The sequence below is a fragment of the Haliotis rufescens genome, unplaced genomic scaffold (genome assembly GCF_023055435.1).
Source record: "Haliotis rufescens isolate VD_foot unplaced genomic scaffold, xgHalRufe1.0.p SCAF_8, whole genome shotgun sequence".
Classification (NCBI taxonomy): domain Eukaryota; kingdom Metazoa; phylum Mollusca; class Gastropoda; order Lepetellida; family Haliotidae; genus Haliotis; species Haliotis rufescens.
The window spans coordinates 26,394,881-26,420,418 of record NW_025964372.1 but is presented as its reverse complement, the minus strand read 5'-3'; the positions used below and the strand labels follow the sequence as shown (position 1 = coordinate 26,420,418).

Here is a 25,538-nt window from a genome sequence, read left to right as displayed (position 1 = left end):
CACAAGACCACGGAGGCGGTCAACCCACCGAGCCTGACCACCCGATTCATTAAGCCGTAAGGCAAGTATATAAGCTGACGGGGATCAATTCAAACACGACATCCCCACGGTGGTACGTTGCAATAGCAGAAGTTTCCAACTATGTATTTGCCACAAATAGCTGCACGGATGCGGCTTTAAAAACAGTAGTCACTCACTCACTCCAGCGCAATATATTTTGAGCATTTCCTTAATAGGTGGTATGCTGGTCCAATCATCTGTTAAAAACTGTGCAAGCATCTGTTAAAACATCTGCAATCATCTCCAGTTACGAAGGAGTAATTGTGTGAGTGTTATTTTCACAATAAACATTTGACTGCCTACGGGAAGAAAAAGAAGACACAAATGTAAAGTCCTGTACGGAGATCTCCTTCCCAATGTCGCATTGAGCAATGATAGACTTGAATTCACATGGGGGGCGAGGACAACCTGTGACTAAGACTCAGGTAAAGAGGAATGTGACGCATTGTAACGGATGTGTTTACAACACATGAGCCTTACGAGACGTACTTCACAATGGGTAGGTTTCATGATCGCATACGTTAGAACAGCGAAGTCATGATCGGGTGTGTGCAATTTTATTCTCTTGAATTTGATCTACATAACAAACTGGATATGATCAGTTATACAGTTGCGTTGTATCAACTTACATATGAATCTAACCATATCTTGTTCCCACAGTACATGTACCACTTGAGCAAATGTATTCAGCGTCACACTTGTAGACCAGAAAACGACAGGCATGGGTCAGATAAATGCATATGTGTGCTTGTGTTTGTTTGTTTGTGTTGAGTGTGCGTGCGTGCGTGCGTACGTGCGTGCGTGCGTGCTTGTATTTGTTATTGACCGATACATTAGGACACTTACAAGTAGAGTCTCTAGTAGTACGGTAACCATTGAAGCGACACTATCTTCCCTTTGTCCTGCTGAAAGAGCCACGCGGCACAAATGAGTGGAACCCTGACTAGACTTTCTACTCGTACCACGTACGAGTATCATCAGGCCATACTTATTAACTAGTACGTGGTACGACAAGGATGCGCTCGCCAATAAAAGCTGGGTTTTTTACACTAGTTTGTTTTTATCTTTTGCTATAATGTGCCTGAGAGTTAGAACTTTATATATATATATATATTTATGTATGTATGTATGTATGTATGTATGTATGTATGTATGTATGTATGTATGTATGTATGTATGTATATATGTGTGTGTGTGTGTGTGCGTGTGTGTGTGTCTTAGTCTGCTTTAATCATGTCCCGTAATTGTGTGTATAATTTGCCAGAGGACTGCTCTAAACCATCAGCGTAAAAAAACCGTTATGTTCTTAAATACACAAAGAGTTCTAAGGCACTGGGACTACAGTTATTAGTAAAATGTCACACAACACTGTCTAACATGTTTGTTTGTTTGTTGTTTAACGCCGCAATCAGCAATATCCTAGCTAATGACGGCGGTCTGTAAATAATCGAGTCTGGACCAGACGATCCAGTGTTTGACCTTATGAGCATCGATCAACGCAATTGGGATCGATGACATGCGTGAACCAAGTCAGCGAGCCTGACCACCCGATCCCGTTAGTCGCCTCTTACGACAAGCATAGTCGCCTTTTACAGCAAGCATGGGTTGCTGAAGACCTATTCTACCCCGGATCTTCACGGGTCTGTCCTACAGGTACACATGAGCAGCATGTGTTTGTTATAACGTTTGAATGAGATATTTGACATCAATTCTTAGTCATGGTTTAAACTTCGTTGTAAACAGATATTCCTTGTTTATTTAGGACATCATATAACGTATATTATATTTTGTTCACTCTTGACCGCTGCGATGTCCCCAGGCGTATAACGACTACCTGTAAATAATCGAGTCTGGATCTGACAAACGTAGAGGTTCACATTATCAGCAACGTTACACGCCTTCGGGGCACGATGACTCAATAAACCACGCCACCGAGCCCAAATTACTGATCCGATCTAGTTGCCTCTTGGCCCATGCAATACTATTTCTAACCTGTTCCAGGAGGCGTTACGTAGATGTAACAAACAAGATCCAGTATATACTGCGATTGGCCCCCTCCTTGGTCTAGTGGATAGAAAACCTATCCGGAGAACGGAAGGTTGGTGGTTGGATAATGTGTCCGCCTCATGCCAATATACGCTTAAAGATGGTGCTTGTTGTTTCCCTGCCTGGCGTTCGGCTTCGAGTGGAGATTACAAGGACTGGTCGGCTCGGAGTCAGTTTACTGTGTCTGAGTTGGGTATCCATGTTAAACAGCGGCGTGGTATTTCAGTAGACTAGCACTTGAAAGGAGGGCATTATTTAGTCGGGACAAGTACAAGCAGCCACACACATGCATGCACGTGTTATATACTCCCCTCCCTATACTGGGTATATACATGTTTGTAAACGTACAGGGCGCTCGGGTGGCCAGGTCGTCTAAGACGCTGCAATTCGCTGTGTAGAGTTGCGCCCCTTGGGCACGCCAGGAACCTATGATTGTGGGTTCGAATCCCTGTTCGCCTCGATAATGTTTCTAGGTTTGTTAGCACCGTACCCGTGCTCGTGGGTTTCACCGAAGTGGTAAACGTCTGAGACCTGCATCACTTCAGTAATACCCCTGCAATACCCCCACATTAAGCTGACACGCTGTCATATAACTGGAATACTGTTAAAAGCGGCGTTAAGCCCAACTCGCTCACTGTACATGCACAATCATAATGTCTTGCTAAAGTTCTGAGTATCACATATACACGGTTCAGTTCGGACAGTCACGCAATCGTCCATTGCCTGATGGTAAGTTTAATTAGCAGTTTAATGCCTGCGATTACGCTATGGACGTAATACAAATAACACAAACATGGATGTCATTGTATTATTTTAATACTGCTTATTTTCAAAAAACCAAAACAAACAACATTACAAAGCTCAACAAAGCGGCGTTTGATCAAAATGTCACGTCGTCGCCTTGTCGCGTTTGTGTAACTGACAGCTTATCTATGCCAAAATAACAAAACATGATCTTTGATTATGAAAATGCGCACAGGTAGGGCTTTAAGGAATATCATGAGTGAGTGTTGTTGAACGCCAAACAGTACTGCAGTCAAACCCGAAGTGATGATGGGAGTGTAACCTCCGCCACAGTTTCCCGGCACGCCAAGGGTACGCAGGATTACCATGTCTCCTCATTGATAATAACTAGTTGTTGGAGTCGGAATTAAATTACACACAAAAATACAAGGTGTTTCTTGCTGTGAAAACACTTTGGTTTATGAAAATAACACCCTGTAATTTCCCTATTTCAGTTGTCGTGAGGAAAGTTGTATTATGGTCCTAAACCAGTGATTGATATTTGAGATATAGGCCGAAGTTAACTTCTCTTCACACTGGGGGGGGGGGGGGGTATTTGTACAAGTATCATTTTGTCCCCAGCTTGATTCAACTAAAACACATTTTGAAGGGAACACATCATAAGACATAGTACCGAGATCTCGTTCCCAAGGCCGTATTGAGCAATACTTGTTTATTTTCCCATACACTAAAGGACAATCCCCGCTGGAAATACCACTCTGACAAACACGGTTAAATAAGCCTCAGGTTCAGGAGGGGCGTGTTTACCGAACTGTGTCATGTAAGTTCCATCACGTGATCCTGACGAAACGTATTTCACAATGCTGCATGTATACGTAACGAGATCCGTGTGTACCGTGTATATACAAACTGGTTTAGTGTGTCTCCCTCCTTAGTCTGGCGCAGCCATGGTCGGGTGAGTGAAGCTCTATTCACCTGAATTTGATCATTATGATACAGGGGGTACAGGGGGCACGGGTGGCCCAGTCGTCTAAGGCGCCGCGATTCGCTGTGCAGAGTTAATTCCCTTGGGCCGCCAGAAACCTATGATTGTGGGTTCGAAACCCGGTTCACCCCGATTATGTTTCTACGTTTGTCAGCACCATACCCGTGCTCGTGGGTTTCACCGAAGCGGTAAACGTCTGAGACCTGCATCACTTCGGGCTTTCCTGCCACATTAAGCTGACACGCCGTGATATGACTGCAATACTTTTAAAAGCGGCGTTAAATCCAACTCACTCACTCACTCACTCATTATGATACACTGCATATTATGTGTTATACAGCTGCGTGACATCGGTCAATTTTAAAGGTAACGGGATCCTGGCTGATGTGTATAACTGTAATAATATGTATATTGACATTAATGAGGACGAGAATTTATGGATGTCAACTTCTAAACTCCGTTACCTCATTGTCTACCCCGAGGTTAAAACTGAAGGCCAGGTGATCTAAGGCCATGTGACTCACTGTTCTGATATATTGTACATAACCGTGGCATTTCTGACTCTATCATAAAACAACACTCACTCACACACGTACACGTGTCAGGATCCGCAGGTCGATTTTTGAATCCCAGATGGGGTCGATCCAAAATCCGATCAGTAAAACACCCTTTCACCAAATTGTATCGGTTGCAATTTTGCTCACCATGAAAGGGGTACGCAGACACACGATTCCGACTATATCATGAGCATGTGTTTATTAATCACTATCAAAAAGGCATCAGAGTTTGGAGTCCGCTTTTAAGCTGGCACGCCATTCTGGCACTGGTGTTGCTCTTCTTTCAAAATCGACACGAGTTGATAAAAGTTGGAAAACTCCGAGGCTTGCCGATGATTTTTTCCACTTTTATCAACCAACATCATTCTTCCAACTTTTTCAGTTTGTAGACAGTAATAAGCAGTGTCTTAAGTGTAAAAAGTACTGCTAACAGCTTCAGTAGCAGAGCCATTAGTGATGTCATTTGATTGTGACGTCATGGTAACCAATGACATTACAATGGTCTGCAAATTGATCTCACCCAAGGGATATCTCCCGTGGGAGCCAGTTTTGGATGATAACTTAAACGTGAATATTCGTGCATTTTATAAACGGTTCAAAGTGTAATCCGATACCAAACTAACTCACAACGTAATTTTATGTGATGTGTGTGTCTGGATGTGCAAGGTATCGCTAGAGCCCAAACACTACAATTAATTTGGTCATTATCTGTCATAAAGTGTGATAACAACATTCACTTTATTAACTAACTGACAAACACATTGCTTGTCCTCAATTTATGTACCTGTTTGACCAATACCATACAGTACTCATGTTATTGCCAGGACGCTGACAATTCTCCTGTTGCTTCTTGGGACGTGCGGTGTGTCAGGGTATGGCGAATACCGGAAGCGCCTTCCAAATGGAGAGCGGGTTCCACATCCTTGCAGAGCCAACTTCTACTGGCATGGTCTGGGCCACATCAACGCTCTTGGAGGTGGAAGCCGAAACGACTTTGGCAAAGACTTCGCTGCCCACGGACACACGGTATACTTTTGATAAATAATGTATTTGTTATACAATTGCCATATCCTGTGATGGGATTCGAATGGAGGTTCTTATATCTGATCCGAGGGCGTACACCTTCTCCAATGACTAAAGAGGTTAACTCCCGTCAGCACCAACAAATTAAGGGTGTCTACGCCCTGCTATAAAGACAGCTGTAAAAAGAATTATTTTTAGGGCCATTCCTTTCTGTAGTAATAATACATTTAATAAATTTAATACATTACATGTAATTTAATACATTTTGCAACTAGTGTCGTATATTTTTGAAACTATTGAACAAAATATTTATAATCTCGTGACCATCAGTCGCAAAATGCAACTTTCCAGTTTCCGTTTGTTAATTTTTTTCATAATAATTTATATTCTATGTATCAAGTGGACACAAGCCTTGTGCCGTTTAGACTCTGATGGTGACGGACTGACCAACGGTCAAGAGTTGGGTGACCCAGACTGTGAGTGGATTGCAGGCAGTGACAATGTGCCCTCAAGGACGACCGAGATGACACACCCAGGTATGCAGCATAAAGAAGATATATTTTCATCCCACTAAATATAACATTGGTGACTCCAGGTGCCACTCACTCATGCTTGTTGTAAGAGCCGACTAAAATATGGACTTGTTGTCAGGCTCATCGGAGCGTTGAGTATCCAATCGATGGTCCAGATGATGTACAAGTCTCCGTTGATACAACTGGAATATTGCCTACAGAGGAGTAAAATTGTTAACTGCGTGATTGTTATCATTGGCATGGAACTATGTTCGCAGTCGTCTTTGAAGTTGTTCCTTAGCTGTGCCAAGATCAGCTAGCCGTTGATGCGAATCCCGTGTTAGCCCTGATAATGAGCCCAGTAACAAATAAGATTTGTTTGTTGTTTAACTCCGAAATATCCCAGTTATATGACGGCGCTCTATAAATAATCGACTCTGGGGTGTAATCAAACAGTCCGGTGATTGAAATCATGAGCATCGATCGAAGCAATTAGGACACGATGACATGCATCAACCGAGTCAACGAGCCTGACCACCCGATCCCGTTAGTCGCCTCTTACTAGCAGAGTCGCCTCTTACGAAAAGCATGGGTTGCCGAAGACCTATTCTTACCTGGACCCTCGCGGTTCATAAGACGCCTGATTGAATCTTTTACGAAATGTGACAATTCGGCATTTTGGTTAATTTTCACATTGACCATGAACAAGCGTTTTTTTTTCGTTTTTTTTGTAGTTCATCTTGTAAGTTATAATGATCATCAATATTCATCCGTGTCCTGTCAGGAGTACATAACGGGGATAAAGTCATTTTAAAAACGTTTTACTAAAGACTCAAAGCATTCGATTTGATAGACGGCAACTGTATCAACAAAATCGTTTATATCATATGTGTACACGTTGACACAAAGCTAGCTCGATGTGTGGAGAACGACCTTGTTACCAAAGTGATTATAATATACTCCAGGTGTGTGTGACCCCTTTAACTCCGCCGTGTGCGCAACTAAGAATGATTGGGTGTCGTGCAAGGGGACAGAACTGGAATGTGATGCAGTCAACTCGCCAGGTAAGTTTGTTGATCAATTCATGACTAATGATCCTTTTCAATTATTTCATATGTCTGTTTGCAGTCAGTCTGTGTACACACGAAGAGAAAATAACTTGTCTAATTTATTCATCTCTGCCGTTACAGATGTGCTGAACTTCACGATTCGCTTCCCTGAGACGGAAGTCCCGGCAGAGGACACCACCTATATCTGCATGATATTCGACGTCCCCGGGGACCGCGACTACCACTACATTGCAAGCAAGCCTCTCATCGACAACGACAACGTCATGCATCACATCGTAGTCTCCGGTTGCCCAGACACGTCAGGTGCGTTGAAACAGTCTTAAGTTGAAAACAGTTTGTTGACGGTTTCACCCCAGTGTTAAATGTAAAGAACATAAGATAGAAACATTTTCTTTTCTACGATTTCCCTTTGTGATGTGTGGCGATTCCGGGTGAGGATAATGGCCGTAAGAGCCGCTTCAATGGGTGTTAGGTTCGTTGACGCGGTTGACAGAGTGTCATCATTCCCTGAAGGCGTGGGGCGCTGCTCATAATATCAATGACTAAGTTGTTTGATCCTGAGTGTGACGTTAAACAAAAAGCAAGCAAACAAATTGTATGAACATTTGGAAATCCCTATCAAAAAGTGTGTAGTGTATACATTGATATGCATATTTCTGTTTTGCAGAGGCACTTCCAAACGCACCATACAAATGCGGCATGAGTGCAGGGAGAGGATGCACGGTTGCTTTGGGAGGATGGTCAGTTGGGTCTCCCGGAGAATGTCTTAACGACAACTTTGGACTATTGTTTGGAAAATCAAAATTTACCCGGTTTGCCCTTGAGGTACCAGTGACAAATTTTTCTTTCGTATTTTTTGTTACTTGTTTAACGCTGCAAATATTCTGGACCAGTCTGGAGCAGACAAATTAGTCATTCTTGTGGGAACCTGTTCTAACGTGGAATACCCGTCGGGATTATGGTGTGTATCATGCTTCAGTCTAAATCCACCTATCAGATTCTCACGGCTTGGAACCTTTACATACATGCTATGGGATAGACTATTCTCACATTCCATTAATACGAAAAATTGTTCATTCATCTGTGTTCGTTCAGATTAATGAGAGTTTCCGTGTATGTTCTGGTGGATTTAATTAATCAGGAGAGAAACATAATTTTCCACGTGGAGCTATGTAAGCTCCACAATTGTGGAACCAAACGCTTTGCAAACCCATCGCATCACGTCACAAGTTCTTTCCAAGCCTGGCAACAACTTTCTCGTTCACTGATAATTTCATTTCCACTCTACCTTTTTCAGTTTCACTGGAACAACCCGAACGAAGTGAGTGGGTGGAAGGACAGTTCAGGAATGACCTTCTTTTACACTCCCAAACTGAGACCAAATAATGGCTCTATCATGTCGCTCGGACAGTGGCATCTAGCAATACCCCCTGGACGACCGGAGGTCACTTTCAGAGGGGAATGCACATCTGACTGCACTCAAAGGTTGATGACAGAGCCCATCTATGTCCCAATGGCCGCGAACCATATGCATTACTTGGGTAAGTAATGTGAAGCATACTTGTGGTTCACAAGGTTTTCGTTATTTTCCTCCCGTTAATTGAGACCCAAGTGGATGTGGTTTAAGTACCTTGATGTGGTAAACATATCAATTCCGTCAACCATGGCTGTTGAAGGTATCACAATATGTGAATAAAAAACACCTTTTCCATATCTTCCTTGATGTGTGTGGCGTTTAGCATTAAAATTCAACAAATTATATAATAACCTTCTCTGGAACCTCAAAAAGTTGTCTGTTTTTTGTTTGTTTTTAAAATGGAGCATGCCACTTAATCTGGCTTTAATTCAAATTTCAAAATGCTAAGGAAGACGACGAATATGAACGTTTTCAATTCTTGGCAAAACAAAGTATTGCTAATATTGTGCAGTTTTAGTGGTGAACTTTGTCATATTTTTGTCACTAGAAGACTGGCGTCAATAGTCAGTGTGTATGATCATCGTTACAGGTACAGCAGGATTCGTAGAGCATATCCGAAATGGACTAAGGCTCCGATATTTGACCAAAGATTCAGAGTTCAGCTATGACAACCCTCGCTACTACAAGTAAGAACTTGTTATGTGGAGATTTGGGGCTAGGGCGTTTAACTCACTCACTGTTGATACGATTGTCATGATTGTTAAGTCCCCAGTTGGATAACGATGTAGATAGGAAATGCTGTTCTAAGATAAAAGATTTTCCGTCATATAACCATCAAAGATATGACGAATTTGAAGTGGTATATAGAAACAGCCGCCGAGCAAGTTGTGATAATTGTTTTTGTCAGTGTGTAACACAGTGAGGTGAGATGGGGTGAAATGGGATTTAACGTCGCGTCCAAGATTATTGCACTTATATAGCGACGTGCATGCACGTGTATGTGTGTGTGTGTGTGGCTGCTTGTACTAGTCCGGACTGATGCCGATTTTAAAGTGCTCGCCCACTGACATATCATGCCACAGTTTAACATGAATACCCCACTCACACACAGTATACTGACTCCGAGCCGACCAGTCCTTGTTTTAGCCCCTAAATGCCTAGCGCCAGACAGGGTAACAACAAGTAGCATTTTTTAACGTCTTTCGGTATGACGCGGCCGGGGATCGAACCTCCGACCTTCCGCGCTACCACGAGAGCAAGGAGGCGGTCCAATGTGTAATAAAATTCGGATGTAACGATCATCATTAAGTGATACTCTTTATTGTCTTCATTAACGCTCAAACCTTTTGTCGCCACAGTTTTGACGAACCAGTTCAAATTCTTCCCGGAGATAGCTTAGTGACCACCTGCACATTCCAGTCGACATACAAGAAGAACTGGGTATTCTATGGCGATGCAACATCTGATGAAATGTGCTATGGGTTCCTGTGGTATTATCCCGAGCACGCTCTGAAGAATGGCAATTGCGTGTCGTGGAAAGGCATCAACATGTGTGGAAGTGAGAGCATCACCGTGGGGAATTGCAACGTCTGGGAATTTCTATTTCAAACCGATGCTCAGTCGAAGGCACTCTACAAGGCAGTCTCCACCAACTGCAACCTCGCTTCCAACATGTGCACACCTGAATGCAAGATGGCGGTCTTGGACTACATGCAACATCCATGCATGCGTGGAGGAGATGCCACAGGCTTCATCAGACATTTCTCGCTAGATTCAGTACCCGCTCTGGCGTTCCTGGCCAAGTTGAGGATGTGCGATTTTAAAATGACTGACGTTGGCTTCCCAACTTCCGGTGCCACAGGAACCAGTATGGCTTCCTTGCTGTTGATCATGGTTGCACTGCTCATGACATAGATTCAAAACACGTGCTGACGCATTAATCCTTCAAAAGTTTTGTTTTCAATATTTTTTATCAAATAGTTTATAATATAAATATATATGTATATATATATAATATGAATAGCAATGTATATATGTATTTATATAATATGAATAGCAAATGAGCAAATACGCAAATAACATAACTCTTTTACTTTGATTCGTTAATCTGAAAATTGGTTAGTCCATATAATTTTACTATTAGCAAACTAAATGATCATTGTCACTATTTCACAGGTTTGAATACATCGATGATCAATCGTATTGCATACAATATCGTGATGCATTGACCATGATTTTTCGGGGCAACTTCGAAAACATATAACTACTTTGTTCATGTTCGGGGCGGTTGGGTAGCCTCGAGGTTAAACCGAACTCAGCAATATTCAAGCTATATGACGGCGGTCTGTAAAATAATCGAGTCTGGACCAGACAATCCAGTGACTGACATCGTGAGCATCGATCCACGCAATCGGGATCGATGATATACATCAACCAAGTCAGCGAGCCTGACCACCCGATCCAGTTAGTCGCCTTTTACGACAAGCATAGTCGCCTTATAACGGCAAGCATGGGTTGCTGAAGACCGATACTACCCCGGAATCTTCACGGGTGCTCCGGGTACGAGTCGACTAATGGGTGCAATGTGTGAATCACTCACCCACCCATTCCTTGCCGTTCCTTACTTTAAAAAATGAGCCCCTGTCCGAATATTGTCCTTTGAAATAAACGTTTCATGAACACGTCTGTGTTTTTCGGATTTTGATTTATGCGAATAGAGGACGTACATATTGTTGACCTTATAAACAAATTATTTTATGCACAGGAAATGAAGAAGTTTAGCTCATTTGAATCATATTGCGTGGGGGGCAAGGGTGGCCAAGTCGTCTAAGGCGCCGCGAGTTGCATTCCTTGGGCACGCCAGAAACCTGCTATTGTTGGTACGAATTCCGGTTCGCCCCGATTATATTTCTAGGTTTGTCAGCACCATATCCTTGCTCGTGTGTTTCACCGAAGTGGTAAACGTCTGAGACCTGTATCACATCGGGCTTTCCTCCCACATTAAGCTGACACGCCGTGATATAACTGGAATACTGTTAAATGCGGCGTTAAACCCAACTCACTCTTATTCCGTGATTCTTTTACCTCCCGTATATATCATGCACTGCTCTAGAATTCTTTTAATGAAGGAAAAATGCCAAATCCACTTTGTATGCTAGTAAATAGTTTTTTTTACCTTGGCTAAAGGAAACAGACTTCAGTCTGAACACGACTGACCAAACACACTCGTGTATTTTTTCCATGCATTTTGAACAAAACGATTTGTATTAAACAGTTTTATGGTTATAGAACAAGATGAAAATGCACGAAAGGTATAAAAAGCAAGCGGTTCGACCCCGAAACGTCATAGCTCTTAAAAACAAACGAGGAACATGTCAAGGTTATCGGCAGAACAGAGAGAGGGGTTTTCCTTTGGGTAGCGATGAGCTATGGGGAAAAGGAAACTTACTTGTAAGGGATAGGGGATTGCGAAAGCCCGCCCAACAGCTGGATGAGGAAACAAAGGGGTGATGACGTATGTGACCGCAAGCGCGAAACCTGATAAGTAGGTAACCTTTGCGCGAGTAGAAATTAGAAAATAAATTGGTTTGTTACATGGGTACACACATACGTTGTCTTAAACAAAATGTTGTACCTGAGGCAATGCGGGATTAGGGTGCTGAGTGGACTCAGCATGCAAGGAGCTGTATCAGTCTTGGAACATGGTTTGTTGATTGTTGCGACCACTGGTTTATTGCCGCAGTTGAAGCATACCATATTGTTTGCTGAATGCTTGTCACGATGTTGAATGACCTATGCCATGGGCAACAGCTCCAGTAGAGTCATATCAGGTCCAATCATCTGCCGCTGAACCTTTAGACCTGTGGGTTGGCCCCAAAACCAGGCCCCCCAGACGCATCTGTAAACAGATATACGAATGACAAAGCCTGCAACTTGTCAACCACATTCTAGGTCTTCCTTGACCCAGGTGGTAATCCTATTGTGGTGAAATGGTTGCTTACCTTTGCTAAGCAGCTCGAACAGCCTGTGGCTTAAAGCCCTTTCCAATCGTATAGCGAGCACATTCACGTTAAGCTGTTTAACTGAAGGGACCTTTTTGTCACCTTTCTGTTACCTGTTGCTTGGGATCTTCATTAACCTTCGTTATCAGGTATACTTGCGCCGCCATTTTTTCTCTCTTACCGGCTGCTTTAGTGTGCATATATCCCATTCACACAAAGTGATGCGTATTCCCCCTAAGGTCGGTTAGGATTGGCTACCCATGCCGCATCACTCGAAGCCTCATTATGGGCTTCTCGAGAAGGGCTTACCCCGATGTAAGGGAACTGAAACCAAGCCTTGCCTGCTGCTTTGCGTTTGAAGAGTCAGGAGCTAATGCTTTAGAAATTGAAGAATGTTCTCCAGTTTCTGGTTGACTCGTCTATTCAGGTCCATAATGCAAGAACGCTCGGGTGCAGACCTCTGATCATTGCGTGACTACTTCAACTATACCACCAGACTGGGCACACAAGGGACAGGCCACAACGTGTTAAACAGTGTGGCTCTAGGATTTGTCAAAGAGGGTCAGATCCGTAAATATGCAGGGTAGAATAGGTTTTCAAAAACCAATGCTTGCCGTAAAAAGCGACAGTGCTTGTTGTAAAAGGCGACTCATGGGATCGGGTGGTCAGGCTCGATGACTTGGCTGATGCATGTCATTTGATCCCAATTGTGTGGAACGATGCTCATGATGTCAGTCACTGGATTGTCTGGTCCAAACCCCTTTTATTTACAGACTGCCACGAAATATATTCGCCCCCAGAATAAAATCTCCCCCCGGCGAATTTATACCGGTACAGTTCCGCCCCTCTCGAAATAAACTTTCCCCCACCCTACGAAATAAAATCTCCCTCCTGAATATTTCCTCCCCCGGTCGTTTTATGCCCTGCAGTTCAATATGTTTTTTAAGTTGTAGATAACGTATGAATCCCTTCACAGATTACTTTATCTCATTTCTATATGACGTGCTATTTTACTTCTCTGTGTTGTTCTTGTTTTCTCGTCAGTATGAGGTTATACTGTATCATTTTTACTATTTTGAAATTTTGCAATATGTTGCGGTCATCAGTTACGCAAATCAGTTTCGATTTGTCTTTTTAACAAGGTGTTCTTCATTAAGATTCACCGCCAGCCCGATTGTAACAATTACATGATTGTGCACTTTGCTTTGACGATGCCGGTTGATATTGTTCAATACAGGCTGGCGATGGGTGTTTTTGAATCTATTCTACATGCGAATCATTTCGGGAGGATGATACACACTTATCTGTATTTTGAGTTACTTTGCTGATATAATTTCCGATTATCATTCTTAGTTTTACTTTTTCTCTTCTGCTGCGGTGATATCCATCCGAATCCAGGACCTTTGCATAGTCCAGATTTAAAGACTTATGGTATACATCTAAACGTACGCAGTCTTAAAGACAAAGTAGATTTCATCAGTGCTGAATTAGATAGTTATGATGTTGTATGTTTAACAGAAACATGGTTGCACCATGATATTCTAGGCACTGAGGGAGACTTTATTCTGAGGGGGCGCGAAATATATCCGCCCGGGGGAGATTTTATTTCAGGACAGATTCTCCTGGGGAGAATTTGTACGGGGGAAAGTTTATACCGGGACACAGGCATATAGCTTGCGTTAAACAACAAATATACAAACAAAGAGGGTCACAGTAGAATGACCAAGGTCCATCAACAACAGTGAACTAGGGGAAGGTCGTCTAAAACTGTGTGACGTTTGCAGGAACATGATTGGTCAAGGGTACTGTTCAACGACGAGGCCAATTATTTTTCATACTGTTCAAGTCTGATATTCGGATAGAGCAACAGCATCACCATCACCATCCTTGAATCCACCTGTAAAAATAGTTTTGTAAGTATCATATTCGCTTCATAACTGAATCTATTTTGGTGGATATTGTAGTTGATTTGTGCCAGATAAGGTAAGATCCACCTGTGGCTTTACCAATTGCCAAGGAGGGGAAGAAAGGAGACGGGAAGGATATATAGTTTCAAGTTATAAAGGACAGGCATGAATAGAATTCTGCTTTAGGAGCGGTGTGTTTTCCGAAATGTGTCACCTATTTCGCAATGCTGTATTTACCTCCAACCTAGTTTGTGTATATATAGGGGTACACGTTGAATGTATGTCATTCGTTTGACTAGCACAGTTCTTGAATCTTGAAACACAGGACAAAATAACTTTGAATGTATTCCTTTATCTGTGATTTCGTTTTTCGTTAAATAAAATGATTACCTTGTAGATAATAATTAAAAGAAGAAATTATTTCGAATGGAGCATACGTTTAAGGCATAGTGGTCTCTTCGCAGTGTCGTATTGAGCCATTACGCTCTCGAATTGACCAGAACATGAGTCAGTGAGTGAATATTGTTTTACGCCGCTTTTAGCAACATCTTGGCGGGGGACACCAGAAATGGGCTTCACACATTGTACCCATGTCGGGAATCGATCCCGGTCTTCGGCGTGACGAGCAAACGCTTCAACCACAAGGCTCCGCGACCGCCCCGACCAGCACATGAGAGAGAAAGTGAGTGAGTGTGTCGGGTTTGACGTATCTTTTACCAGTGTTTCAGTTAAAGAATGTATCACGGCGTGTCAGCTTGGTGCGGAATGAGGTGAGATGAAATGGGGTCTAACATCGTTTTAAAGATTATTGCACTTAGAAAGCGAAGGGCGTGCTCGTGTGTATGTGTGTGGCTGATTGTACGAGTCTGGACTGATGCCGATTTTATAGTGCTCTTTCCGTGAGATACCATGCCGCAGTTTAACGTGAATACCCCAATCGTACACAGTGTCTGAATCCGAGCCAAACAAGTGCTTGTTTTAATAAAGTATTTTGGTATGATGCGGCTGGGAATCGAACCCCAGACCGTCCGCTCTCCGGAGGCGGTCTGTTGTGGGAGGATTATCTATTTACCGTTTACCCACAACAAATATAGAAACATATTCATTGCAAACTGGGATTCGAACCCACTATCATAGGTTTCTGTCCCGTCAAAGGGACGCAAATCTGCACAAACAATCCCCACGTGATATACCAGTTGAGGTAAGTGTCTGGTTCAGGGTGTGTGTGTGTGTGTGTGTAGGTATGTCACAACGCTGTATTTACCTTCACCCTGGCTTGTGTATATAAGGAGTTCAGGCACATTGAATGCACGGCATTCGTTGCACTAGGACAGTCATGATCGGGTAAGTGAAGCTATATTCTGTTGAATTGGAGCGTTTTTACACAAAACAAATATAGAAGTGTATACAACCGCATCGTCATATATCCTCGCCGTTGCAGTATATTAATACGTCTTCAGCAAGCCACGCCCGTAAAAGGCGGTGTGGTGAGGTGAAATGGGGTTTAACGTCGCGTCCAAGATGATTGCACTTATATAGCGACGTGCATGCACGTGTATGTGTGTGTGTGGCTGCTTGTATTAATTCCGGACGGATGCCGATTTATAGTGCTAGCACACTGAGATACCATGCCGCAGTTAAACATGAATACCCCACTCAGACACAGTATATTGACTCCGAGCCGACCAGTCCTTGTTTTACCCCTTAATGCCGAGCGCCAGACAGGGTAACAACAAGTACCATCTTTTAACGTCTTTTGGTATGACACGGCTGGGGATGGAACCCCGGACCTTCCGCACTCCGGGCGGACGCTCTACCATTAGACCACAAAAGGCGACTATGCTTTGCTAAAAGAGGCGACTAACGGGATCGGGTGGTCAGGCTCGCTGACTCGGTTGATGATGCATGTCATCGTCTCCCGATATGCGTGGACCGATAGTCAATCACTGGATTGTCTGGTCCAGACTCGATTATTTACAGACCGCCGTCATATAGCTGAAATATTGCCGAGTACGGCGCTGAACACACAAAATGCAATATATTTCATCAATTTACCCACACTTGATAAAATCCTTTGGACGTATCATAAACCTAATTTGTATTGTATTTCTAAGTTTGAGTAATAATGACAACCTATACATACTTTTCAATATGCTAGTATGAAGAGAGAGAAGATTAATCTGAAAAGGGCTAATTTCCAGAATTTCAAGAGAAACTCAAACAAGGAGCAAGCCCGTGACTGATGCTGAACGTTTTACAGTTTGATTTGTTGTGATCTCATATATACTATAATTAAAATAACTTGGATTGATCATGTTCAAGTATTTAAAAACTACTTCCTGAAAATCTTTAAAATAGCTGCTTCGGCCACACCCAGACCTTATTTACATTCAGAGTGAGTGAGTATGGTTTTACGCCGCTTTTAGCAATATTCTAGCAATATCACTGCGGGGGACACCAGAAATGGGCTTCCGAGCCGACCAGTCCTTGTTTTACCCCTTAATGCCGAGCGCCAGACAGGGTAACAACAAGTACCATCTTTTAACGTCTTTTGGTATGACACGGCTGGGGATGGAACCCCGGACCTTCCGCACTCCGGGCGGACGCTCTACCATTAGACCACAAAAGGCGACTATGCTTTGCTAAAAGAGGCGACTAACGGGATCGGGTGGTCAGGCTCGCTGACTCGGTTGATGATGCATGTCATCGTCTCCCGATATGCGTGGACCGATAGTCAATCACTGGATTGTCTGGTCCAGACTCGATTATTTACAGACCGCCGTCATATAGCTGAAATATTGCCGAGTACGGCGCTGAACACACAAAATGCAATATATTTCATCAATTTACCCACACTTGATAAAATCCTTGGATTGATCATGTTCAAGTATTTAAAAACTACTTCCTGAAAATCTTTAAAATAGCTGCTTCGGCCACACCCAGACCTTATTTACATTCAGAGTGAGTGAGTATGGTTTTACGCCGCTTTTAGCAATATTCTAGCAATATCACTGCGGGGGACACCAGAAATGGGCTTCACACATTTTACCCTTGTCGGGAATCGAACCCGGGTTTTCGGCATGACGAGCGAACGCTTTAACCACTAGGCTACCAAACCGCACCGCATTCAGAGTTATAAGTCGAATAATGTAAGTGTTTAAATTGCTTGTCGATTTTGTGAACACTTTTTTCTTGACGTGTTGGTCGTTTCTTGCAATAAGACCTTGGCGCGAACCTAGACAATATCGTCTTATCTCATTAATTACTCTGCACAACGTATTCAAATCTGCTCCTATATATAATACGCAGGGCAACCATACGCAAGTTTATCAACAGTATGCCGTCAAGCTGCCGTGCATGTATTGATGGACACACCAGATATTGGTCTGACCGAATTAAATTACGAACATTTATCGTCATCACACCTTCACTACGATTTTACCAGTTCTCTTCTTTTTTTTTGTCGTACACTACATTACATAAGTAACTTCCTCCTAGTTTCGCAAAACTATAAAATTGGGCAATCTGATTGCTCTGTTTGCTCTGTGTTAGTGAAGGGCCGGAGTCTGGTGACTGAGGAGCCAAGAACTGTGTTCCTGTGGCCGAACACAACACTTCGACCTTTCCTTCACTTGGACCGGGGGCACGGGTGGCCCAGTTGTCTAAGGCGCCGCAATTCGCTGTGCAGAGTTGCGTCCCTTGGGCACGCCAGAAACCTATGATTGTGGGTTCGAATCCCGGTTCGCCCCGATGTTTCTGGGGTTGTCAGAACCTTACCCGTGCTCGTGGGTTTCACCGAAGTGGTAAAAGTCTGAAACCTGCATCACTTCGGGCTTTCCTCCCACACTAAGCTGACACGCCGTGGAATAATGTTAAATGCGGCGTTAAACCCCACTCACTCACTCACTCACTCACTCACTCACTCACTCACTCACTCACTCACTCACTCACTCACTCACTCACTCACTCACTCACTCACTCACTCACTCACTCACTCACTCACTCACTCACTCACTCACTCACTCACTCACTCACTCACTCACTCACTCACTCACTCACTCACTCACTCACTCACTCACTCACTCACTCACTCACTCACTCACTCACTCACTCACTCACTCACTCACTCACTCACTCACTCACTCACTCACTCACTCACTCACTCACTCACTCACTCACTCACTCACTCACTCACTCACTCACTCACTCACTCACTCACTCACTCACTCACTCACTCACTCACTCACTCACTCACTCACTCACTCACTCACTCACTCACTCACTCACTCACTCACTCACTCACTCACTCACTCACTCACTCACTCACTCACTCACTCACTCACTCACTCACTCACTCACTCACTCACTCACTCACTCACTCACTCACTCACTCACTCACTCACTCACTTGGACCGGTGGTAAATAATGGGCCTGTTTCGGCTGCTCATGGCAAGCCCTGTGCATAAGTTGTTTTGAATATGAAAATGTATTTTGTTTGAGGAGGTGACTCGTGGGTCAATCTGACTATGTTGACCTCCGAATTCTATATGTTTCTAATTTCTTGTTTTGGACCGAACCAGTCTGACATTTAATTTTGATAAACCCATAAAGCTTTTCACGTGATACTTGCTGGAGTGTACCACACCTGTAGCCTTCAACCAAATTAGCTTAATCCATTCGCCATTTCCAAAGCTGTTTCTCGAATTTGTGAATAAGTGAAGAATGTGACACGTCTTCAGAACGGTTCGCCTTTTGTTGAGCGTTCACAGAGACAGCAATTTCTCAATCTGTTATTAACTATACACAGTAAAAAAAGTGTTGCACCCTCACATTAATACGTTTGATACATCACAACATTTAAAACGCCCGACTCTGGTTTTAATGGTAGGTATTCCTTGGGGATCTGATGTTAAATGTGTAATGTTTTCGGAGGGAAGATGATCACCAAAACGTAGCAATCAGCACGTGAATTGCATGGTGCATGACATTTGCAGATTGCAGTATCTTCTTAAGCTCAACATCGCCTATAAAAGATGTTCTCTGACAGCCCAGTTTATTGTAACCCACAATGCCGGGTAGACGATTGTCAGAAGCAGTCAAGTGGCAGATTATTGGCCTTCATGGAGCAGGTCTTTCGTTCAAGGAGATTGGCAGAAGAACCGGACATCACTACTCAACAATAAGCCGTTTGGTCAGAAAACACGCACAAACTAATGATGTAAGGAATCGCAGACCCTCTGGCAGACCACGTAAGACCACAGTTAGAGTTGACAGAGCGTTGTTGAGGGTGGTAAGGCGTCATCCATTTGCTACAAGCACAACCTTGAAACGTCTTTGGCTTCCTCGTCAACAGTTCAGTACCCAGACCGTGAGAAATCGTCTTAAAGCTGCAGGGTTGAAGTCCAGAAGGGTTATCAAGCGACCTAAACTCACAGACAACCAAAAAACGACTACGTCTAGCCTGGTGTAGACTGAGACAGAACTGGAACTTGAGGTCCTGGAGAAGAGTCCACTGGTCGGACGAAAGCAGGTTCCTTCTGCATGTTGTGGATGGCAGAGTGAGAGTATGGAGGCGTCCTGGAACAGCTTATACTGCAAGAAACATCATGCCAACTGTACCATATGGAGGTGGATCTGTTATGGTCTGGGGATGCTTCTCATTTAATTGTAAGCTTGATTTAGTGACCATACGAGGCAACTTGACAGGGGAGCGCTACATCCAAGAGGTGCTGAATCCAGTTGTGGTGCCCCATTTTGACAATCATCCACTGGCCACCAGACCGATATTCATGGATGACAATGCCAGACCACATCGTTCACGAGCTGTGACCCAGGTTATCCACAACAATGCTCTGACGCAGATTCCATGGCCAGCAATGAGTCCAGATCTGAATCCTCTGGAACATGTATGGGACATTTTGGGACGCCTGATTTATCGTCGGGACCCTCCTCCACAGAACTTGCGTGAATTGGAAGCAGCATTACACGAGGAGTGGCAGCAGCTGCCCATGGAGCTGTGTTCGTCAAATCTCCATATGACATTCTTACCCTATTGGATGAATTTGGTCACTAAAAATTATTGAGATGTCACCATACTTAATGCGTCTTCGTTGTTCGTTCATTTTTCGTAAAAGTTCAGCATGAGATTATTACATGCCATAAGGTCATGGAATACCCCATTTAAGTTCATTGTATAGACAATACACTGGTTTGTTGGTATACACGAAATCCTGGTTATAATATTAATTCGGTTATCTTTACACCCTTTCAAAACACCCCTCCATGAAAAAGTATAGGGGGTGCAACACTTTTTTTACTGTGTATACATTAAGTTGCCATTATTGAGGTGTCTGTGAACAAAACTCTTGTCGAGGCATTGTGCGTTACAAAGCTCGTTGCCTGTCTGGCATCTCTGAGCATGACATTTCAGAGGAACTGAAAACACAAGGAGTAACAGCGGTTAAGTGGTTAAACTAGAGATGATGACATTATCCTGTGAAGTACTTATCTGTTTATTTTTGCAAAAGCTGATTACGTCAACATCGAACTGGAGGTGTATGTAACCAATCGACTCATACTTTATAGTTCAAAGGTTTGGACATGATTCAAAATTATCCGATCACTCTGTGGTTGTGGCGACGGCCATGACAACACTTATCACACAGCAGAAATTAAATTGCAAAGGGAGACATCTAGCATCATCTATCATCGGTAATGTCATGTGTGTCAAAATCAATTAACGAAACTTCTAACATTTAAACAACAAAAGAATAAATCATTTCAGGGGCAAAGAAGCAAAATTGAAAGTGACTCTTCACTAACAACAAAAACTAAAACATATTCTGCAGTTGTCACTCGTTCTAGTTCAGTCAGTTTGAAGAAATCAAGGAAGGACTTGCCATGAACAAAACTGTTTGTTTGTTTGTTGTTTTACGCCACATACAGCGGTCTGTAAATAATCGAGTCTGGACAAGACAATTCAGTGATTGACATCATGAGCATCGATCCACGCAATTGGTATACGATGACATGCATCAACCAAGTCAGCAAATTGACCACCCGATCCTATTAATCGCCTCTTACGACAAGCATAGTCGTCTTTTACGGCAAGCATGGGTTGCTGTAGACCTATTCTACCCCGGATATTTCTTGCGTGTTTATGTATTGTTGTGATAAAGGGCCAACATTTACTTTGAGCAAACATCATCTGGGTACACAAACGTATGTAGGAATCTGTGGGAATCGGTAGGTGATTATGCACAGACATACTCAAACCACTCTTTCACGGGTATGTCACAATGTCTGAACGTATATTGCCAATACAGCCCTGACCTGGTTCAATATTTGCTTTTGATCGCAATGTTAAGAGACTTATAAAGAGCCCCTCTAGGTACGGCTGTTCTTGTAGCGATATTATATTCCATTTGTCCTATTGAAAGAGCAACGCGTCACAAACAAAAGCAGAGGTGCGGCCCTGGCGACGCAACAAGGCCCAGGTATTGCGCCATGCTATCGACAAGCACACAACTTGCATTGTATACCTGTGACATGATCGACCAAGCGGTAAAATAATTACATTTGCAAAGTTGCACGAAAGTAACTTCAGGGCGTGTGTGCGTCCTTGGGAAAAAACACAACAACAACACACACACACACACACACACACACACACACATACACACACTCCCTCTCTCTCAATCTCTACCAAAAACAGAGTTGATCGTACGATTCCGACAACACTAAGAGCATGTGTTTATGAATCACTATACAAAACGATACGGGACCATATGGCAAATAGGAAATAACATCGGACATCATTTTGTCACTGATGCGTCAAATTTGAAAATGTCGACCTCATGTCTACCTCAAAACTTCTTGAAAGCCCATGTTGTAGCTCCGATCAAACAACGTCCGAGCAAGAGTGGCAACGTAATATACTACTCAAAAGAAGTTAAGGATCACCTGATTCTTTCATATTACAATAGTTAATCTCTCATGCCATGACAGATTAACATTACCAATATGAAAGAATCGGGTGATCCTTAACTTCTTTTGAGTAGTATATTATGTAATGTATGTGGATGTTCAAGGTATCAGTTGAGCACAAGTACTATAGCAAACGAGTCATTATGTGTAATATTGTGGAAAAAAAATTTTGGGTTACAAAATGACAAACATATTGCATACCATAACTGACAATATACCTTTTAGCTACCAAAACTTACCATGCTCACGTTCTTGCCAAGGACGCTGACAGTTTGTCTGTTTCTTTTTGTCAGGGTATTGCGAATATCAGCAGAACGGGTTCCACATCCTTGCAGAGCCAGCTTCTTCAGGCATGGTCTGGGCCACATCAACGCTCTTGGAGGTGGAAACCGAAACGATAGTGTCACATGCCTAAAAGATAAGTTAGAAACATTTTCTTTTGTATGATTAACCTTTGTAGTATCTGGGGATTCTGGGTAAGAATTATGGTCGTAAGAGGCGACTTAATTGATCGGTTTGTCAGATACGTATTTGATAGGATTTAAACGGGTGATGCTTCTCGATATATCAGTCACTGAGTTGACTGGTCATGAGTGCGGCGTTAAACAAAAATAGTAAAAACAGTTTCGAATATCAAAAGTTGTGTAGCTTATACATTGACGTGTATATTTATGTTTTGCAGAAGAAATACGAAATGCACCATATGAATGCCGATAAGGGATGCACGGCTGGTATTGGCGGATGGACAACTTTGGACTAGTTTTGGAGAAAAAACAAGATATACTCGGTTTTCCCTGGAGGTACCAGTTACCAATATGTTTTTTTTGTATATCATGGAACTGGATATCACTGGAACAACCCGAACGAAGATTGTGGGTGGAAGGACAGTTTAGGAATGACGTTCTTTTACACTCCCAACTTGTGACCGAATAATGGCTCTATCATTTACGCCGCACTCAGCAATATTCCAGCTATATGACGGCGGTCCGTAAATAATCGAGTCTGGACCAGACAATCCAGTGAATGACATCATGAGCATCGATCCACACAATTGGGACCGATGACATGCATCAACCAAGTCAGCGAGCCTGACCACCCGATCCCGCTAGTCGCCTTTTACGACAAGCATAGTCGTAAGTGAAGCATACTTCTGGTTCAAATGGTTTTCGTTATTTTCCTCCCTTTAAATGAGACCAAAGTTTATGTGGTTCGCTGTGTGGAACAGTTCAGGTTTCAGTTGAAGGAGGTGCAGATAACATGTTCTTCTACCATGGCTATGAAGGGTACCACAATTTGTGAATGAAAATACTGAGAACCTTCTTGAGGTTTGCGATGGTAAACAACAAACAAACCGTTTCTTTAAGCACACGTGGGAAGGTAAAGTAGAACGGATCTCTGATTTACTTCATTGACTTATAGGTCAGACTGTTTATGACATGTGTCTAATCCACTTGAATAAAGTACATGTGTCTTTTACTTTGAATCCATGCTTTCAAGAATATACATCCAGGAAATACTATACTCACAGTGAGTGAGTTCATATTTTACGTCACATCTGCAGTATCTCAGCCATATGATGACGAGAACAAATTGAAAGATAAATACCCGTCACAAAGGACAGAAATCATAAGCATGATATCACAGATTGAAATCTAAAAACTAACAAATTCAAACACTAAAACTTCTAACCAACATATATACTTTAACTTAACATTTTATATTATTAAAATGCGAGCCATATACCACCAGTAACTAAAGCCAGACCCCCTAACTGGGTGAGGTGAGGTGAAATTGGGTTTAACGTCGCGTCCAAGATTATTGCACTTATATAGCGACGTGCATGTACGTGTATGTGTTTGTGTGGCTGCTTGTACTAGTCCGGACTGATGCCGATTTATAGTGCTAGCTCACTGAGATACCATGCCGCAGTTTAACATGAATACCCCACTCAGACACAGTATACTGACTCTGAGCCGCCCAGTCCTTGTTTTAGCCCCTTAATGCCGAGCGCCAGACAGGGTAACAACAAGTACCATTTTTTAACGTCTTTTAGTATGACGCGGCAGGGGATCGAACCCCGGACCTTCCGCTCTCCCGGCGGACGCTGTACCACTAGACCACGGAGGCGGTCCACCTTACTGGAACCATGAGGACTTACAGTACTTTAGGTACCTGCATGAATCCCAAACAGGACTATATTCTCACAGACATAAAAAGTCTGAAATAAAAAAGAAAACTATTCAGAGACTATTGACGACGTGAAATACATAAATGTACTAATTGACATATTTTCAAACAGCCTCAGAGTCTAAACATGAGCAATCATTTACTTAACACGAATGTGTCTCAACAGAAGTTGTGTTGAGAAAATCAGATTCGGTGAGTGACTTTTTAGATAACATATCGAATAGGTCTTCAGCAACCGATGCTTGCCGTAAAGGGCGACTATGCTTGCCGTAAGAGGTGGCTAACGGGATCGGGTGGTCAGGTTTGCTGACTTGGTTGAAGCATGTCATCGTGTCCCAATTGTGTAGATCGATGCTTGGTGTGGCGTTAAACAACAAACACACTCACAAATAAACACTAGGCAATTTGCTTGTTTCTCTGGACATAAAACAAATAACACAAACATGGATGCCCTTGTTAGAAGTAATGTTCGTATCTATTTAGGAGCTGTTCATCCAACCTATCAAACTCCGTATCTGCACTGTAATAGGAAAATAGTAAGGCTCTCCGTATTCAGTCATACATTGTGCATGGGCTTACAATACAGGTATACTGACTGAATAAAGACTTCTACAATAACCGTGACAGAAACTGAAACTGACCAAATGTGTTAGTGTAATAATCCTTCTTGTCACACAGTTTGGTTCAGAAGTTGCCATCATGTTTAATTTAGGTACATATATCCAGCTAGGAAATTGATCATGGTTCCACGGTTATCTATCTATTAAAACTTGGGATACAATTAAATTTCCCAACTCCTGTCTTGGAAACACAAGCCCTGTAGTTTTCTCTTTCAGTTATCATGAGGGAATGTTGTATTAGCCATGGAAACATCAAACTTTTCAAAACTTGATAATGTCCTGAACCAGTGATTGATATATGATATACTTTTATCACAAAAGCTTTGTACTACCTAGAAGTTATGAACACACTTTGAGGGGAGCATATCGTAAAACATAGTTGGTTTGGTTGGTTTGTTGTTATACGCCGCACTCAGCATTATT

The 25,538-nt window shown here is 42.8% G+C and overlaps 1 protein-coding gene and 1 long non-coding RNA gene across 3 annotated transcripts; both read left to right on the top strand.

Annotated features, from left to right (window-relative positions):
* The first annotated feature begins 595 nt into the window (after positions 1-595).
* LOC124143454 (DBH-like monooxygenase protein 1) lies at positions 596-11,095 on the top strand. 2 transcript variants are annotated; one of them, XM_046512430.2, is made up of 9 exons: positions 596-605; positions 5,217-5,418; positions 5,816-5,951; positions 6,893-6,991; positions 7,118-7,300; positions 7,665-7,822; positions 8,295-8,538; positions 9,004-9,100; positions 9,773-11,095. In XM_046512430.2, the coding sequence occupies exons 1-9, from the start codon at positions 598-600 to the stop codon at positions 10,326-10,328; spliced, it is 1,683 nt and encodes a 560-aa protein (XP_046368386.2). In that variant the 5' UTR covers positions 596-597; the 3' UTR covers positions 10,329-11,095. The 2 variants fall into 2 exon arrangements, with proteins under 2 accessions (XP_046368386.2, XP_046368385.2); XM_046512429.2 differs by lacking the exon at positions 596-605 and adding an exon at positions 3,693-3,805.
* Positions 11,096-15,567: 4,472 nt separating this feature from the next.
* On the top strand, positions 15,568-23,784 carry LOC125376917. Its single transcript, XR_007219378.1, has 2 exons — positions 15,568-15,666; positions 22,602-23,784. It is a non-coding gene; the product is annotated as an uncharacterized LOC125376917 (long non-coding RNA).
* Positions 23,785-25,538: the final 1,754 nt, after the last annotated feature.